Consider the following 18954-nt stretch of genomic DNA (forward strand, 5'->3'; position numbering starts at 1 on the left):
GTCACAACGTGGTCGGATGGATTTTACATATGAGACTTTTGCGTTGGCGCAGTCTTTTCGGCGAAAGTTGTTTACTGGAGGGGGGTTGGAGGGAGGGAAATCCTGGGAGGGGATTGTTTGATGCGTGGGTGCAAAGTTTTTTTACTATATATATACCTCACATATATTGTTATGATTCGTTTTGTACAACCTCTTTGGTGGAAAGGGGCGATTGGTTCAATGCATCTATCTACAGCACAGCAAACTGGGGCTTGCAAAGCGGTTTTTTAAAGGGGGAATTGGTATTTTTTTTCTTCTTCTTCTCTATCATTATCGTTATTGCAAAGTAGTCGCAGAAATCTTTTTCTTTTTCTTTTCTTGATTTGCATGGATAAGTGCATTCATTGGTGTGGAGGAGTATGGTATAAGAAGAAACCAAGAAAAAAAAATTACTTTTAATTGGATCGATTTACTTTTTCTGGAGTTTCTTCTGTTTCGTTTTTTCCTGGTCGAGTGTGTATCTATTGTATATGGTGTTTCTTCAAAGGCTGGGGCGTAGCCTTCCTCTGACCTAGCTGTGGCAACTTTACTGAACCTGTTGATAATAAATATAACCTCCATATGGTGTTTCTACTTGGTATTATTCCATATGTTAGAGTCAAAACCCAACCATCTACCCAGCAGTGTTAATGCGATAGCCAGTATCTATTGAAAAAGGAGATCTTCTCTGTACGGGGCGCTTTTAAATCTTCAACTTGGATGCAGCATCATCGTTTCGGACTTGTTTCATGATGTGTATTCGAGGAGACATCCGAGGGCCTATCCACCAGCCTCTGGTATATTTCCTCACTGTGTCCCTGATGGTGGCAATGGTGGCGCCTTGGCCCAGAACATTGGCGTTTGCTCCTTGCTCAGGGGATGATTCTGCTGACACGGCTGCCTGGCCAGGTCGTAGGATTTCGACACCGTCGTAGCCATGTATACGACCGATGGTGTCCCATGTTCCGAGGACGAGAGATGGGTCTTCCATGAGGAGGTAGTCGAACTGGGACCAGAATTCGGGGTGGAGGAGTTGTTCGTCTACCTCGGTTTTATCGAAGACGAGGACTGGAGAGGAAGATGTTGGAACAGAGCCGTAGAGGTTTTGACCAAAGAGGGTGAGTCCGGTCATGCAAGTGAGGACGTCTGCGTGGACGAACAGCTCGGAAGGGGAGGGGGTGATGCTCGCTGTGATGGCGTAGAGCTGAGAGACGGCCTCGCCGCCGGGGTAGTTGAGTGACGAGAGGAGGAGCATGGCTGTGCTAGCGGCAAAGGAGGCGAGGACGGAGAGAGCAAGGACGACGGTGGCGAGGCTGTAGAGGGGAGACTTTGACCAGCGGGAAGAGAAGAAGCTTGCGCCTGCGGCTGCGGCCGCGGTGAGGGGAGGCACGGCGTAGAAGATGAAGCGGGTTTCTTTGTGCGGCTGGATGGAGTATACGGCGATGAATGCTAGGGATGGAATGAGGAGACGCTGGACTTGACGAGATGTCGCGGGATGGAAGAGCGCCAACCCGATGAGCGGGAAGCACAACGGGTTGAGCAAGAGGCGAGGCAGCGCAGACGTGAAGTAGTAGTGCCACGGCGAGACGCCCCAGTTGGAGGACGACCCCAGGACGGCGTTGTAGTAAAAGCCTGCGAGCTCCGGCCACAGCGGCCTCTGCCAAAAGTACGAGTCGACGGGCACGGAGAGCGCGAGCGACGCGGCGAAGGAGGCGAGGAAGACGACGATGAGCTCCCGCAGGCCGACGAGCCCGTTGGCGAGGAGGAGGAGTCCCGTGGCGGCGAGGAGGATGGCGAGCTCGGAGCGGAAGACGGCGGTGGCGAAGACGAGGAGGGCGATGGCCTGGCGGCGGCGGACGTGGGCTTTTTTGGCGTCGTTTTTGGGGAGGAGGAAGGCTGATGCGAGGGTTGCTGGCACGATTTTATGTGAGCATGGTGAGAGGAATACGAAGAAATAAGACGGGAGTGAGTTTCAGGGCAAAGATGTGTGTGTGTGTGTGTGTGTGTATACACGATTTGAGTATACAACACCTATGGACAGAACAGGGGGGGTGTTTGGACTCACTCAATCCAAAGGCAAACATGTTGGGCAGCGTCCTGCTCAAGTAAAACACCACATGGAACTGGCTCACGCTCAACACCACCCACCACCTCGCCGCCCCCTTGCCAAACGCCTCCCTTACAGCTCCCCCAAACACCACCAAGCACGCGGCGTTGAAGCACCCCAGCACGGCCCTCACGACGAGCTGCGCATGCCGGAACCCCGCGAGTGCAACCAGCGGCTGGCTCACGCCCGCCAGGAGCACCGGCCCGACAAACGTCCGGGGCACGGCGCCGGGAAAAGCGAAGTGGTCGTACGTGGACGAGAGCCGTGCGTAGACGTCGTGGGTGGGCGTGCCGTAGGTGAGGATGTCGTGGGTGGCCTGGAGGTTGAAGGATTCCTCGACTTTGGTGTAGGGCGCTGCGAGGAGGTGCAGCAGTGGCACGGCGAAGAGGAGGAGATCTGACGCGAGTTCTGTGTTTAGTATATCGGCGATGGATAGGAGAATAAATAACAACGACCACTTACCTGTGAATTCCATTGTGGGTGGTTTAGGAGGAGGCACTCATCATCGTTATAAGAAGCTGATCACTGTCCAGTCTGTCCTCTTTCAAACGTGTCCGGGATGGTAATCGATAAAGATGATGAGCGAGGATGGTCAATCACGCCCATTGACTGTGTGAAATGTTGCAATTTCGCGGTGTGAACAACGCACACTTGTCTCGTTTCTCGATCCAGCGTTGTTGGATTTTGATGACATGTTGTTGTACTTGGCTGTCTCTCCCTGAATCTGAGGCCCATCTTCGGAGCGGCTCAACCATCCCCCGCATCAGGTATATCGTAACCAGCGTCTCATCTCAATCAACACGCGCCAATAGCACTTGTGATTTCATCAAAGCCCAGTATAATGAGTGAATACAAGTGATTCTGCTCGTTATCCGGGCAAAAGACGACACTATTGATGCATCTACAGACCTAAAGTGCAATTATCCTCCGCCGGAACCGCCAATTTTCTCACCTCTGTCAGTGATACTGCAGGGACATTCCATACTTGAACCATTCATCGTCATCATCGCTTTCGAAAACTCCTCGGGACATACACAAGCCATAAAGCTTTTGCTAGCTCAATAGGATTGATATTTTGGATATCCAACTTTGAAGGTCTTGCTACACGCAGCCACTACCGTAATATTATCACCTCCTAGCGCTATGTCAAGTAACAAAGTGTATGGTACAGCTCTTGAAGAAAATAAAAACATTCAAAAATAGAAAAGAATCGACAAAGGGCGAGCCGTAAGAAGGAGAATAATAAAAAAGATAGTAAAAGTAGTAATAATAAACGTACCAGCCCGCCGTAGTGAGCCGTACATTACCCATTGCAACCAAAAACAGACCCAGTGCATGTTTGTTTGCCCTACCTCGTAGAGCATATATATCACCGTTTGTCCTTGGCCCTTTGCCATTTTGAGGTTGTACAAGAGGGCGTAAACTGCCATTTATCGACAACAAGATGACCTCTCATACCATCTCAGCTCTCTCTTTTATCGTCGGGTGCTGAAGGATTTCCTCTCAGATAAAGGCTGTAAAATGCATAATATTCCCGTCATCAATCGTACATACGAATTCGCCATACGCCGTCATCCAACACCCTCCTAGATGCTTAGTTGTCTGTCTGTCTCGCGCTTTGGAGCAGATTCGACAGCTCAAAATTCCAAATCAAGGCCACTGCCCTCCCTGTTTAAGAAAGAAAAGATGTGCTCTTCTTCCTGCCTAGGCCCATGCTGATGCGTCCTTTCTTCTCCTTTTCAGGGGCATCGCCATTCACGCCATCGGGTAGAGCGCCGTTCTTGTCCTTGAAGAAGCTAAAGCTGCGCTTCGACATGGACTTGCTGCCTCGCTTGGACCGATCCAGGAATCCAAAGCCTCCGCCGTCTTCCTTCTTTCTAACGGCTTCTTCTTGCGCTGCAGACTTCTTACTGGCTTCTAGCGCCTTCTGCAGCTCATCTTGTTCGTTTCTTCGGGCTTGCATAGCTTTGATGTGATCTTCTCTGCGCTTCTTCTCATCTTCTTTGAGCTGCTTTTCTTTTAGTTTCTCCTTCTCCTTTTCAGCTTGCTTGGCAGCTTTTTCTGCGGCTTTTTCCGCAGCCTCGCGCTCTCTCTTTTCTTTCTTCAAGTCGTCTTTAGACTTTGTTTCTACCACCCTAGACGTACTTGTCCTTGGCAGGCCTGCAGATGGAGCTTCGTTCACTACTGGCATTTCAATGATCGGCGATGAGGGTACATTTGCCAGCCCAGGAGCAGTAGCAGCATGTGCGAGACTCGCCAGAGACTCATGTTCCGGCATCACGACGGGTTGTGTCACTTGTCGCTTCAGTGGGGTGGTTTCTTCCTTGGCCACGCCGTCCTCTTGCGCGACATTAGCAGCCTGTGTTGCGAGCTTCACTTCTTCCATACCCTCCCTCTCTTGCTCCTCTCTAACTTTCTCAAAGGTGGTTTCTTGATAAAAGAGGACGTAGGCAGTCGCCATTCCGGGCTTGTCGCCAAAGAAATTGCGGACAAAGTGCTTATCAACGGGCTCAACCATTTCGTCGTCGAATAAAACCCACCCACGATCAGGGGTCTTGATGATGGAGACGTAATGGCCGTGGTACGCATTGCCACCGATGTGAACGACGACGGCGTAGAGCTCGTACATCCTGTCGGGATCTTCTGCGTCTTCTGTGGTGTTGAACATGCGCAGGTGATAGGGGTATACAACACGATGGAAGAGCTTCTGAAGGCGGCTATAGTCCTCGGTGTACTTGAATCGCTTGAGATGCAGAGTCAGTACTTTTGGTAGCTTCTTGACCTTCATGCGCTTCTCGGCCTCCTGTAGGCCGCCACAGTGGTCGCAGTGGAATTTGTTTCGCTCGCAGAGCATCTCCTCGGCGGAGAATTTTCGTAGGCAGGATGTCACGGATGAATGCTCTTCGAGATCAATGGACAGATCGAGGAAAGTCTCGTCTCTCTGTGATGCCGTCTCGCAAGTCAGGCATTTTGTTTCCGAGGTCAGCACGCCCTCAAAGATGTCGTGGACCCAGCCTGTCCCGGGAGTACGGTAGCCCGTCGGTAAGTTGTTCATCATCGCAGACCCCAAGGCATTCTGCACCGACTGCGTAAGGTCGGCTTGACCCTTGATTTCCAGACGTTCCTGGGTCTTTCTCGCATTTGCCTCGACATTGGCAATGACGTCGTTTAATACGAGGCCGTAGAATTCGTGAGCGTCCTGGTGCATCGAGTTTCGGAACATTTCGTTATCGCGTTTGAATATCTCAAGGAAGCGCTGGGGACTCAAGACTCCCGTCCTGGTGCTGCTCTGAAGAACTGCCAGAAAGATGTCTTTGAGACCCGTAAAGGTACACTCGTCCATGCCGTATGCCATGCCATTTTCCTGTGCTAGTTCTAGGATTGGGCCCTTGAGCATGGCTTGTTTCTTCTTGTATTCAGGGGTGTCTGGCTTATCCTCAGGCTTGACCGCAGGCTGGCCGGGTGCCGGTTGCCCATTATTGAGCGTCTGTCTCTGCTTCATCGCCTCCTTGGTGCTGATGCCCTTCTTGGTCGGCTGCTGAGCCGCTGGCGTGGGGTTCATGGGTGGGCGGAGGGTGACGTTGACCTGAGGCCGGCTGCCATTGGGGGTATCTGATGGTGATAGTGATGGATAGTTGATTACATTTTCGCGGAATAGGTCGGAGTAGAATAAAGCCTGTACGATGGAGTTACAATAGCTAAACAAATTCAAGTTAGTGAGATGCGGTTCCAAGCCGATTGGGTCTACAAGATGGAGCGAACCAGGTGTTTCCAAACTACGGCTCGATGTTAGCATGGTGACAGTCACACAAGAAAGGGGCCTAATCCCTAGATGCACGGGATGGTCAACATACGTTTTCGAAGCCAAAAAACCTGTCAGCCGCATCTTCTCGTAAGGGTCCCGCATTCTGCAGCATCTTCTCAAGCGGGGTCAACTCTGGTGGAATCTCATCCTTCTTCTTCGCCACCACTTCCTTTGTAGTTTGAGCAGTTGACGGCTGGAAAGGAAGTTTTGTCAGCAACCATGCATATCTGGATACAAGGGATGCCGGCGTCCTCTCTAAGAGTACAGCAATCGCCTCAAAAGTTCCCTTGCGAACGAAAGGAACACGGCCGTCCGAGGGGAAGGGGGCATACCGTGCTCGCGCCTTTAATCTTGTTGAAGAATCCGGCCATGGTGTCGCCGTGCTGCCGGATGTCGGATATAGTATAGAGGGGGGTGGATCAAGGACAAAGAAGCTCCAGCAGCCAGAGCCGCGCAACAGCCGCTCAACGAATTCGAAGACGGCGGGCGAGGCTATTCATTCGAAGGATGCAGGCGACGAGCGGGCGACAAGGGACGGACCAAACAGAAACGGATCAATGGTTGAAAGCCGGTTGATCAACGAGACGAGATTTGGCGGAGAAGCGTCCAGCCCGCTGTTTCGGGCCTTTCCCCTCTGCTTGGGGGGGTTTTGCTCGTGATGGCGACGTGGGAGGCTGGAGCGCCGCTTCGGGTGGAAGAGAGCGTTATGAGACAAGAGCGAGTCCGGTTCGGCGCCGACAGAAAAAGGGACCAGGAGCGAGCGGGAGACCAAAAAAAAAGAGGCCGCACCGAGTTGCAGAGAGCAAAAGAAAGGGCGCAAAAACGGCAGGGAGCAAAAGCGCAGTGTCGAGGAGAGGGAGAAGCAGAAGCAGAAGCAAAGAAGCAAGAAAGCAAGAAAGCGATGGGGGAAGGAAGCAGAAAGTAGAAGCAGAAGCAGAAGTAGAGGCAGAGATGCGTCTGGGCGCGGAAGACTCGCACAGCAGGCATGGAAGCGGTCCAGTTGGTTTTCTGGAACCCCCCCAGTCCAAAGTCCGCTATCCGCGACTCACTCCAGGCACTTTCTTCGGGGCTCCCCAGCTCGCTGTGGGCCGGTGGGGACAGGCCGCTTGCAGGGCCCAGGGCTGGCACCGGACTGTTGCCCGCAGTACGAGTACATGTACTTTGCGCAGCGCGCGCGCGGCCGCGGAGGGCGAGGTACCCCAAGCCTTTTTTTCTTTTCGTTAGCGCTCCGTACCTAATCTTAGTCCTTCGTGCTAGCACTACTATCATTGCACATAGCACAGTAACTGTACCGTTGCTCATCGCACACACGACCCTTCTTCATGTGGCACGGCGACTAATACCGCAAGTGGTACAAGTCTGGATGGGCAGATTCTGCGTGTTGGCCTAGGTTCCCATCCCATGCGCTGCCAGAAGGGCCCTAGCGCCGAATTAACGGAAGACCAGCAGAGAAACAGGCAGGGCTAGACGCAGGCTTGGGAAAACTAGCAGTGGGCTGGCCTGCGCTAAGGCGGCGTCTGGCTGGCCGCTCAGAACTCACTCGCTGTGGGGGAGGGAAACGGTGCTTGTGGTCGAGGCGAATGAGAGACGCAGAGATGGAAGCAATTACGAGCATAAGGTAGGCTAGGTATGTACGAGTAACAGGTCATGGTTCCAGCCCGGCGGGAAAATCGCTTCCCGATGGAGACGCCCGTTTCGAGCAGCTGAAGAGGCCGTGATGCCGGATTGATGCTGTGTATGTACTCGTAGGTTCAATGTTGAATGAACCGGCAAAAACCTCGAGTCAGTCCAGCTGTTGGGTTGGCTGCTCTGTAATCCATATGCCGTCTGGTGCCTCAGGTGACTGAACTGACTGACTGACTTGCGCATCGGCGCGCGAATACAATTGCCAGACTGGTGAAAACGACACGAGTAAGTGTGCCACGGGAGGAGGATTCCCAACGGGCACTCGTCAATTTGGAAACCTTGGCATCCCGATCCCTGGCAGCCTCTGCAGGCTTGGTAAATTACAGTTGCGTGTTGGTGGTCGGCAAAAGCTTCGATACCACCTGCAAGATGCTTAAAATATCTATACTTTACTTTTTGAGCGCAAGGGAAGAACCGACAAGCATTGCCCTTTGTCTCTGATAACATGTCTCGGCCATGATGTTGCTATTCCTGCAACCCTCACATGTCTCGTCTAGTAACAAGGGCAGGTAGAAAAAAAAAGCAGTGGCTCTTTGCAGCATGCCATCTCAAACCAAATCTCGGTTTTGGCCCCCAGCAACTCGCTAGCAGCCAAAAAAGCAACTTGGCCCTCTTCGATCGAGTGGAGAGACCGAAACACGCACCGCACGAGGCACAGAGAGACGAGACCCATCCAGCTGGGCTGCGGTTGTCGTATGATATATCCGGGGTAAGCCACGCGGAGGCATCTCCCTTTGCTGCATGCGACGCTATGCACACCATGCAGCGTCTCGCTGGGTTTGTGTGGCCTGTACGGCACGCTTGCTCCAGCACTAATGCATCAGCTATCTTCAGTCGAACACTCTTCATTTGATCCCCCCGTTCGAGCAATACGGAGTACTTCGCACTCATACACACGAGGGGATATCCCCAACTCCAGTTCTTTCTTGCTCTAGCCGGGAAAACGAGGAGAGAGAGAGGGAGGGAAAAAAGAAAGTCAATTTCTCGCAAAAAAAAAAAAAAGCTTTGCCACACTTTGATTTGTCTGCTTCGGCAAACGCCTCATTTCGTCAGCGCCGCCAGGATATGTCGCCGGACGTTTACGAAACAAGAGAGAGAGAGAGAGAGAGAGAAGAGGGAAAAAAAAGTTGGATATTAGCCGAGTGGGCTGGCAGAAGATGACGCCAACTCGAACCCGGGCAGCGAGCGGTTTTCGCCTGAAGCTCCGCCTTTTTTTCTGGCTCGACGGGCGAAACAGCAGCAAGGCACGCACATGGAGCGTATTTGGTAAATGCAACAGTGCCTCATGGCGATTGATTGCAGCAATCAATTGCCTATCTGCGGAGCATCGCATCGGTGGTTTTGCGTCTGTTATGATCAAATGCCCATCAACCCATCTAACTCGCACCGGTAGATTCGCCTATCGCCTCACATGACTAGGCATGAACCCTCTCGCTGTGGGTTTTTGTTTTTGCCTAGCTGGACGGAGAACGTTGATACAGGGAGGTTTTTAGCAGCTGCAGGCACTTTGACCTCCGTTTGCTCGTCCTGGCCGTTCTCGATCATCGCCGCGATCCTCCTCCTCCGCCTCCACCCCCGCCTTGTCAAATCATCGGTTCAGACATGGATCCTTACAGTACAGCAGGTTCCTCCAGGCACTACAGTGTATAATACACGTACTCGAGCGGTCTCTTAGCACTAGAGCCGACTCTCTCAAACAGCCGCGACGAATCGCAGCGCTTCTTGCTCGCATCGCCGTGGTGGTGTTGTGGGGAAGAACCCCTTGCTAGCCAAGAAATAACGTGGCTTTTTGGACCAAAAAGAGGACCAGGGAACTTTGCAATGCAGGCTCCTTCAGGTCTGTCCAAAGCTCCGCAGGCAATGAATGAATGGGCGGCGCTTAGATGCCATGCAGCAGTTAGTAGCTTGTGTGGAATCGAATGCCTGTGCTTGTACGAGCGCTGTGGCAGCATCGGTTTCACCTGCGTGCATGGGCGTTGATTTACAAAGTGTCTAACAGATTTGTGGGAGCTCGTGCATTCGTTTCTACACACTATTACCAACAACCTCCAACCGTCTGTCTGGAACTTTGAAGCTGAGCTGCTATAGGTATTGTACAGTAGTGCTTCGTACAAGCGCTCCAGTGCTGTCCATCCAATATATTCACCCCCAAAGCTAGTCCCCGTAAGCTTCACAGGTCGTGTGCCTCCTTGTCTCCCCATCTCTCGCTCTAAAAAAAGAAACATGACCATTGAGTTCGTGTTGCGCTTCTCAGCCGGATCACCACAGGCATCCACTCCACCATCCATACCTTTGTACCGTAATACATACAGTACCTAAGGTAGGTAGGCAAGGTGGTAGGCAACGACGAAAGCTCTGTTTTGCGGCTTCAACACACACATGACCATTTGGACGACAAATGTAGAAAACAACCGTAACATGAAAAAATCCTGACCGTCCTTCAACGCAACAGACGGAGCGCAGATTCAACGCCCAGGCATGCCACCAAACCAACTCGTGCTACTCCACCAGACGTCATCTCACAGATCGATAATGCGACGATAGTCTGGCAGGACAAAGCACATCATTACCCACCGTTTGCCAGCCCTGAAGGCACCTGGACCTGGTATCTCTGCTGCAACCCAACACGCCATCCGGCTCGGAATCGAAACAATGACAAATCCCTCTCGGCCTCCAGATCTAGCTTCTCAAAACGCACACCGAGCCTCGTCCACAACCCAACAAAGAAAAAAGAGGAACGGAGAAGATTGAGGGCAAATACTGTAGATCCTTAGCCACTCAGGTAGATTAGATGCAGCTTACCTTACATACTACAGTACATGCACAACCCCCCCGGTTGATTCATCAGCTAAATGCCCAGCTTCCTTCTGCTTTACCCGTCCGCCGACTCTCTCGGCCAACCAACGCCCTTGGCAATCCCCCATCCATCACAAATCTCTTCTCTCTCTTTCGCCCGCTCAGCCCAGTCGGCCCTTTGCTTTCGCTTCTTGCCCATCATTTCTCCATCTGCCGCCCGTTTCTGTGGAGTAGCATACCCGAGTCTCACACCTGCAACCCGAAAATGCATCGGGCTTTGCCTCGCGGATTTAAGCAGCCGGATCACGCCTGTTTACGTTGATGAGAAGGAATATAGTACCTGGAATGCGTGTCCATTGCTGTATCCAATCAAGACATGGCCCAAACATGCCCAACATGTAAAACCGAACTGGCGGCGGAGAAGAAGCACCAATCAGATATTCTCTCGCGGATACCATTTGCCGACTTGGCCGTGGCTTGCCAAGGCTTTGGTCAAGTTCCAAGCTTCCAATGAGAAACTCCGGAGTATTCAAGATGCCATTATATCTCCGCGGCCTTGATTCCGGCGTTCTGGCCAATCATTGCAGTCGCGATATGTTATTGAACTGGAGGGAGAGAAGAAACGCGTATTGAGGCATGGTTCTGCAGTTACTCTCGTCTTTCTAATTTGCCTTCCCTTTTATGAGTTTTTAGCACATTCTGGGTTTGGATTTGGAGATGTATGTCACGACCTAACTTCCTATGTAAATGAAATCTGAAATCGGTAATGCACTCCGTATACGGCTCCTAATAGTTGCACGGGACCCGAGTAGTCAGTATCTTCTTGGGTTTTCCGAGTATCTGCGAACTGGGTAGCCAACAGTTGTACTGAGATTAAGATGAAGTCTCCTCTCCAGGCTAGGTATCAGGTATGTAGTTATATCGAGTCACATATAGTTACAAATATACTCTCAATAACCATCTTCTTTGTAACTATATGTAGGGATCTTTTACCAAAGGTCCCTATATAATAAATATAACGAATGGTTATACTGCCGAGGATATCTCGAGAGCATTCACAAAAATGTCTTGCAAGTCCCCAATAAGCGAACTTGATTCGACAACCTCCAAGCCATCCTCAAAGAACTCAATCCGAGCTGGAGACTGCATACTCCACGATATGCTAACAGCACCAGTTCCAAACATTCCATTAAAAAGAGTCGCAAAGCTGTTGAAAACACCCGAGGTAATTGCATCAACAAAAGATCCAGCTCCATTTGCAGCATTCACAACGAAAGTGATGATGTCTACAAATCTTTTCGTATTTCTGGGAGACTATATAGTTTCGGTTCGAGGCGAGTATTGCCAGCTTGGTCCATCGGTATCAATTAGGAGCCACCCTTTGTGGCCAAAATGATGCCCATCAGATGGCGAATGTATAGTTCCAATCTCTGCGGTAGGACTCAGCTCCGTCGTTCCGATTGCCACGCCGTTGAACGTGACTGGGACAGTATGGTTTAATCTGTGTAGTTCTCGAGAGCCTGCAAAATCATGATACTCCTGCCTCATGGGAGTGCATAGAACCAGGCCGATGTTGAGAATAAATAAAACTTGCTGGAAAATATTTCCCATTATCTTGGTCAATGTGTTTTGGTGGCGGTTGAACTTTGAAAATAATGAGATGTTATTTCGTTAACTATATGTTGTTCGAAATTAGATGTTGGAAATGTCAGAGACCAAGATATTGAAAGGGGAGAATGGTAGGGTATTTATATTCAGAATAAGCCAACCAGACGCGCAAGATGATATCTTATTAATTAACATGCCCTCCTGCGTGAGTATTGCAAATGCCTTATGCCTTTGTAGTTATACTCATCATGGTACCTTTGTTATCATTTGTCTAGAGAATATGATATGTCGAGGCTTACTGCATGCTCGGGCCCCTAAACCTCAGCAGCTTTGGGGTCATCTTCTCGTAATGGGGCTCATTGTGGTTCATGCATGCAGTGTATCGTACGAAGACAACCGGTTCCTGCCGTTTCTCGTTCGCATTATACCTGTTCATGATAGTATCGGACAATGTCACCTCCACAAGTTGGCTCTGGAGATTGAGAGCCTGGAGTCCCAAGCTTCCAATGTGAAAGTTTGGAGTATTGAAGATGCCATTAATCTCCGCAACCTTTACTCCGGTGTACCGGCCAATAGTGGCAAGTCGTGATTGTTTACTCCGAATTCTCCGTCCCATTCTATATTGTAAAAAGATAGCGGTTCAGCCATCTGCTCCGACATGAAATTGTAAATGAACACGTGCCGCTACCGCATTCAGATGGTCTACGAGGATATAAAAGTATAGAGTTGGCCTGTAGCTATCAGAAAGGATTTTCTAAGTAGTGGTGACGCAATACATGGATATATTCTTACAACTATATAACGACTTGAAAGGCGTAAAACCCGCAAGACGATGTTCCCCTCCCTTTCTCGACTAGGTGATCAACGGAATTGACTTTAACCACGTTGCGATATAACTCATCAAAGAAACTCAGATCCGACCTCAAGAAGCTCCCCCTTGACCTACCCAGCCTAGTCCATCTATACTCTCTATTTCTTCTCCTCGGCGGGCGGGGCCACACTGCCAGTAGTGGGCAAGCCCATGAAGATCTTGAAGTAGTCCTATGATATAAGGTCAGCACAACGTCTACAATTCCCCCGTCTTCATCAAGCAAGACACTTACGTAAATCATCCACTGGAGACCAGTCAAGGTGCCAATCATGACAATTCGCATAGGCAAGCCGTTCCACAGACCCCTGAAGCCAATGTCCTTGTAGATACGTCCCACGGCGGAACCGAAACCCTCACCGGGCTCGCGTACCGAGTTGAGCTTGCTGACCATGACATCTGCCGGGTGAGAGACGATAGCACAAAGAATACCAGCAAGGTAACCAGCAGTGAAGGAGACACCGGTCTGCGCAGCCTTGCTGTACTCATCCTTTTGTTTAGGTAGGCGAGCATAGATCATCTCAACGATGGTTTCGAATGAGGCAAACTTCATCATGGTATAAGGGATTTGACGGCCCCAGAGGGGATAAAGACCTTTGTAGAGACCAGCATAGCCTTCCTTTGCGGTGATTTTGCTGAATCCATCAAGAGCTCCGGTGTAGGGGTTCGGCGAGCCTCCCTGCATTCGAACCTTGATAGCTTCCATGGGGCAAAGGGCAATGTCGGCCAGGAATTCAGCTGATGCCGAGGCGGCTAGATACAGACCAGTCTTGTACTTGTGGGCGGCTTCTGGGCCAGCGAAGTCGGAATATGTCTTCTTGAAGTACTCATACCATCCATACTTGAAGGCACCTTGGGCCGAGTAACCAAACAAGGTGGGGCTCCAGCCAGTGAAGATGCCGCGGAGGCCTTGAGCACGGTAAATCTTTCCCCATGCTTCGAAGTTGCTCTTGTAGAGAGATGAGTCGACCTGACGGCGAGTTTTGACAAAATCAAGAGGTGTGACGGCAGTGTGGGTGAGGCCCTGGCGAAGATATGTGAGTGAGCACAGTGTCCTTGTTTGAGACGGCACAGACAATGAGAGACAGCGACCAATTACTCACACATGCCAACAACCCTCCAAAAGTACACGCTGCATAATACTTTCCAGAGTACAGCTCAATCTTTCCCGCCTTGGCTTGGGCTGCGGAACTGGCCTTTTCGAATTCCTTGGTAGCCTCATTGCTCAGCTTCACGGCCTTGTCTTTGGCGCTGTCCACCACGGACCAAGCTCCGTAGAGTTCAGGGCGAGCCTGGAGAGGAGTCGCCGCATTTTGCGAGTTGTGACTTGTGGATGCTGGGCTGAAGAAGGCGCCCTTCAAGGCGTCAGCCTTGGGATAGAGGTGTGCCATGCCGAGAGGTGGATTGGCACGCCGAGGTTTCCGACAGCTGAGGTTTGCCTATGAAGCCGATTGAAACTGCAATTAGAACGCTGCAAGAGTCCAATTGCCTAGGATCGTGACATGTACAAGGACTTGGGAAGAAGGGGGGAAACGTGGGAAACGTGCTGGAAGCGACTACGCTCTTGTGGCTACGCGGAGGGGGGAATGAAGAAGGGCCGTGGAATAGCAGCTGGCGCAACTGGCAGCTCTAAGAGCAGCCACTTCGGTCAATGGAGAGGAACTCACAGGGCCACACCCGTCACTTGTACCTAGAGGTGGAAGGAAGCAGAATCACACGCGACAATTGCCCGTGCAGCGAGGATCGCGAGATGGATTCCAGGGAGAGGAAATGAGGTGATACAGAAGATGTGAAGGATTCACAAGTTATAAATGTCGCAGACAGGAACAAGCCCAGTGATAACCGACTGCTTCCTTCCGGATAAAGTCCGCGGAACCAGGCATGCCAGGCCACCACGGACTTGGAAGCAGCAAAAAGAGTGACATCACTCAACGTCAAGATAACGGCTCCTCAGCGCCCGAGCAGCGAGCGATCAATGACGGCAAGACGGCTACTCTAGCAACGTCGAGGTACTAAAACACGGCTTGGAGGTACGGAGCCGCTATGGGGGTTGGCTCTCCGTGGTGAAAGTAGCTCTCTGCCCCACCAATGTCTAGATTCAAGAAGCATAGAATAATCTGTCAAGGAAGGTCGGATCAATCGCGACCTTGATACAGCTGCTTTTCAGGTACAGAGTTTAATAATGATGGAAGTCCAACCTCGTGGCTTTTTGACAGAAGCTGTATGGCTTCCAACATGTTCGCCTATATAATACAAGCTGCGGTATTACTGGGCAAGTAACCAAAGATCGTCATCCATAAAACCCGATAGCATCGATCGAGAAGCCGCACGGACCGGCTGGGAGCTTCACATGCAATACTCCACTTGCCAGGCGTGCCGGAGAGCGATGCAAAGGCGAAGCGGGACGATTCGGAGTTAAAGACGGTCCACAAAAGACTCGAGGCGTCGCAGACGATATCCCGAAACAGACACGCACATTAGGGGCTGGTACAATGGGATAAGGATGCACTCATGCGGCATTGAGTTTCTAGTTGGAACTTGTTCTATCAATCATTCCTCTCTTTCAATGCCTTTTAAGAGAGCTTGTGGAGTGATTCTATTGGTAAAAGTAGAGACGTGGTGTCAGGTTCAAAATCTAAGAGAAAAGAGGAGCTTTTACCAGTCAGGTATGCAAGAATATATCATCTTACTCCCGATCTCCATTATAATATTCTACCAGATGCAAAATTTATATCCACAAACCAGGCAGCTAACATAAACAAAATACTTGGAAGATTGATGACATTGAAGAGGCCATCACATGAAATCATACGGGCGGCTCTAAGCTCAGCGACCACCCCGCCGAAATAGGCCACTGGATGCTGAGCTAATCACGCCCCGCGGTGGCTCAATTGACCCCGGCGATTTGCCAATATCTGTCGCCAGAGTCATCTCCATTGCCTCAAGGCCAGACTACAACACCATCGTATTCGGCCCCAAAGCAGAAGCGAGCATCAGACTGTAGCCATGGCCACCACATTGACGCATCAGCCCGCCTCGGCTGGCCCCGTGGCGACCGCCCCCTTCTCCACGGCCTGGTCATCAAGATATCGAGGCGTAAGTTGAACAACGACCTTTTGGCGACTCGGCATGCGCCTAGACTACTCATGCTACCCAAGGAGTCTCGAAGCTTTGCAAATGTGTCGCTTCACACCAATCGAACCTTCAGCTGACAGAATCTCTCCTCTCGCAGGCCACAGTCGAAGATCTTGACCCTCCCGCCGCCCTCTCTCTCAACCCGTCCGACGCAATCTCCCTCGCCATGATGTCAGCCTTTGAGCGCGAGTACACACACCTCACCATCGTCGACGCGGAAACCCGTGCCTTGCTCGGCTACATCTCCATCCCCCACCTGCAGTCCCTCCTGGAGGCCGGCCGCGTCCAGCCCAGCGACCCCCTCTCCGCCGCCATGACACGGTTCCAGCGCAAAGGCCGCACCTATCGGGTCATCACCATGCAGACTCCGCTGGAGGAGCTCGAGGCCTTTTTCCGCGGCGACAAGAACGACGGGACGTGGAAGGAAGAGTTTGCTGTCATCACGGATGAGAACCGGAGATTTGTGCTGGGTGTGGCGACGGTGCAGGACCTGGAAGAGTTTGTCAAGAGGCGGCCTGCTTAAGTCAGTTGCCGAGGAACAAGGGGGCAGCGAGTTGTATCCGAAATAGGGCGGACCCGTAAGGTATCTTTATGGCGGGTGGACGAGAAGCATGTGCACTTTTTGAGGCCCTAGACGGCGTTTGGAAGACGTTTGGCCATATTCAACATTGCGTTGGAACTTCTATTGGGCTTGTTTGCTTGCACTTGATGAAGGGGGGCCGGGAAGTCATTTGTGCAAAGCGTGGTGAAAAGGACTCTGTGTGCTCATAAAGAAGAGAAGCTGCAGTGCTTGCAGATATAGCTACTCATGACGTTGGTGTTCAACACAATTGGAATAAATCACATCTTGAAATAAATATCTTCCTGGAAAGGATGTCTCTTGGTAAATGTTATGTGCTTATTAAAGGGGACGCTATTCGAATCACCAAATTGAATATCCAGCATCCAGTTTCCAAGTTACATACCTGTGTACTTATATCAAGAACATGGTGAAGCAGACCTTGTAAGAAAGTAGCAGGAACAGTGGCACATGCTTAAGGGATAAAGCAGGCAACAGACACTTCTTCAGCATCTCGCCACGACACCAAGATTTCACGTAGTCGCCAGGGCCTTGGATAACCAAGTTGGGGTCTTTATTTACTCTTGAAGAAACAAACATGAAGGCTATAGACTGAAACGCAGTCCGTCTTGGGCACTCCTCCCGCCCATCAGCTCTTCTATATGATATCAAAATAAGCACATCTCACACACAAAGCCCCCCCTTTACTCGTCGTTAAAGTCATAGACGAGTCGGATCTGAGCCCGCTCCTCTCCCTTAGTCACAACAACATGCCTGCAGTACCTGCGCTCACCATTAACAATCTGAAATCCCCAGACCTGCTCAGCAACCCATCCCTTCTCCTTGTTCTCAGCAATGTTGGTGATGAAGCTCTGGCCCCCGCCCTCGACCTCCCAGCCCTTCTTGAGATACTCGTCGGTGACCTCGTCCAGCGAGACCCAGCGGCTGCGGCCCGTGACGGTGCCAAACAGCCAGTCGGTGTGGTCGCGCGGGAAGTTGTCGAGGCAGCGGTTCTCCTGCGTGCTCGACAGGCCCGACGCCGACTGCTTGATGTCGATGTGCGTGACCACGTCGGCGGCCGTGTTGGGCGGCTTGGGCGGGCCCTCGTACTGCTCGACCTCGATGGTGATGGTCGCCAGGCCGATGCCCTTGCGGACCAGGTAGCCGACGCCCTGCAGGGAGAGCACCGGCTCCGAGGAGTCGGAGAGCGTCTTGTTCTGCGTTTTGTGTGCGTGTACCGTTAGTGGAGATGCTTTCTTCTTGCCGTGCTGATGTCATTTTATCGAGACAATCCCGTCGGAAGACACGGAGGGCCCAGCGATACACAATCACTTTTCCGGGTGTTACACATCGTCACTGCCCACCATGATGCCATCTGATCCACTGCTAGCCAGCTTCCCCTTTCCGAGAGAAGCTCATCATCCTCATGGAGCGCGGTTGGCGCTGGTGTTTTCTTTTGCCAGGTGACGAGAGAAGCTCTCATAGCGGGGGAGGGGTAAAAACCAAAATCCCCCTCTTGGCGGGCGCTTCCCCTCGAGGCAGGGGGGCCAAACGCAAGTGACAAGTGAAGGCGGGCAAGGGGGGATGTCGGGGAATTGGATGGAGCCTGGAGCTTTCTTACCATGGTCCATAGGCCATTGAGGTTCTTGGTCGTCTTGCTCGAGGGGGCAGCCATGTTTGCGAGTTGCTCTGGGCGGTTGTTTGGGTGAGGCTTACTTTGGTACTAACAGAAGGAAAGAAGAAGAAGAAGAGAGAGAGAGAGAAATACAGAAACAAGAAAGAGTTCAATGACAAAAAAGAGGGTGGCCCCAAAACAGGGTGCAAGTCGTGCGCATTAAATGCACAGCTCTGGTGGGAACTATCACAAGCTTGCAGCGCTTTTCCGCAGCACCAACAGGTCGCCATCTTCCGAGGCGCTTCTGCTAGTCCTCGCATGCACATGCCCCCAAATGCACACCCTGGCGACACGCTCCCAAACGGGCACTAAGCCATGAGCTGAGTAACCCGAGCCTAGCCTGCTAAAAAAAAGATCCCCTCCCCAAGAGAGGTCAATCTCCTCCCCCATTTCGACTGGTGTTCGTGGCCCCTCTTGCTCGAAATGACATCCAATCTGATGGGGTTCAATTACCCGTCGTCAACAGGAATGGACGCCGTATTTCGACAAGATTTACAGTCTGCGGCACTTTTCATACTGGGCTATTGATCCGGCACTACCAAGATCGGGCCTGTACTAAGTATTGACCCCGTCTCGGTCCTGAGAGCAGCAAGTACACGATATTTCCAGAAAGTTGCTGAGAGTAGAGTCATATGAGAAGAGTCATGCATGTCTAATAAACATCATATTGCTGGCAAAGAAAAGCCCCTGGTAACAT

General features: G+C 51.4%; 5 protein-coding genes across 5 annotated transcripts; 1 reads left to right on the forward strand and 4 right to left on the reverse strand.

Annotated features, from left to right (window-relative positions):
- Positions 1-721: 721 nt before the first annotated feature.
- On the reverse strand, positions 722-2600 carry Triagg1_4610 (CAZyme family GT22; the record flags this gene model as incomplete). Its single annotated transcript, XM_062899033.1, has 3 exons — positions 722-1929; positions 2084-2533; positions 2588-2600. The coding sequence occupies 3 exons, from the start codon at positions 2598-2600 to the stop codon at positions 722-724; spliced, it is 1671 nt and encodes a 556-aa protein (XP_062756627.1).
- A 1197-nt stretch (positions 2601-3797) lies between these two features.
- Triagg1_4611 (uncharacterized protein) lies at positions 3798-6301 on the reverse strand (the record flags this gene model as incomplete). Its single annotated transcript, XM_062899034.1, has 3 exons — positions 3798-5801; positions 5980-6123; positions 6263-6301. The coding sequence occupies 3 exons, from the start codon at positions 6299-6301 to the stop codon at positions 3798-3800; spliced, it is 2187 nt and encodes a 728-aa protein (XP_062756628.1).
- A 6688-nt stretch (positions 6302-12989) lies between these two features.
- Triagg1_4612 (uncharacterized protein) lies at positions 12990-14279 on the reverse strand (the record flags this gene model as incomplete). The annotated part of the gene is made up of 3 exons (XM_062899035.1): positions 12990-13061; positions 13124-13912; positions 13992-14279. 3 exons carry the CDS (start codon positions 14277-14279, stop codon positions 12990-12992), a joined length of 1149 nt encoding a protein of 382 aa, XP_062756629.1.
- A 1615-nt stretch (positions 14280-15894) lies between these two features.
- Triagg1_4613 (uncharacterized protein) lies at positions 15895-16546 on the forward strand (the record flags this gene model as incomplete). The annotated part of the gene is made up of 2 exons (XM_062899036.1): positions 15895-15984; positions 16028-16546. The coding sequence occupies 2 exons, from the start codon at positions 15895-15897 to the stop codon at positions 16544-16546; spliced, it is 609 nt and encodes a 202-aa protein (XP_062756630.1).
- Positions 16547-17286: 740 nt separating this feature from the next.
- On the reverse strand, positions 17287-18257 carry Triagg1_4614 (uncharacterized protein; the record flags this gene model as incomplete). Its single annotated transcript, XM_062899037.1, has 2 exons — positions 17287-17799; positions 17940-18257. The coding sequence occupies 2 exons, from the start codon at positions 18255-18257 to the stop codon at positions 17287-17289; spliced, it is 831 nt and encodes a 276-aa protein (XP_062756631.1).
- Positions 18258-18954: the final 697 nt, after the last annotated feature.

This window comes from Trichoderma aggressivum (assembly GCF_033847375.1).
Source record: "Trichoderma aggressivum f. europaeum strain CBS 100526 chromosome Unknown scaffold_014, whole genome shotgun sequence".
NCBI classification, from domain to species: domain Eukaryota; kingdom Fungi; phylum Ascomycota; class Sordariomycetes; order Hypocreales; family Hypocreaceae; genus Trichoderma; species Trichoderma aggressivum.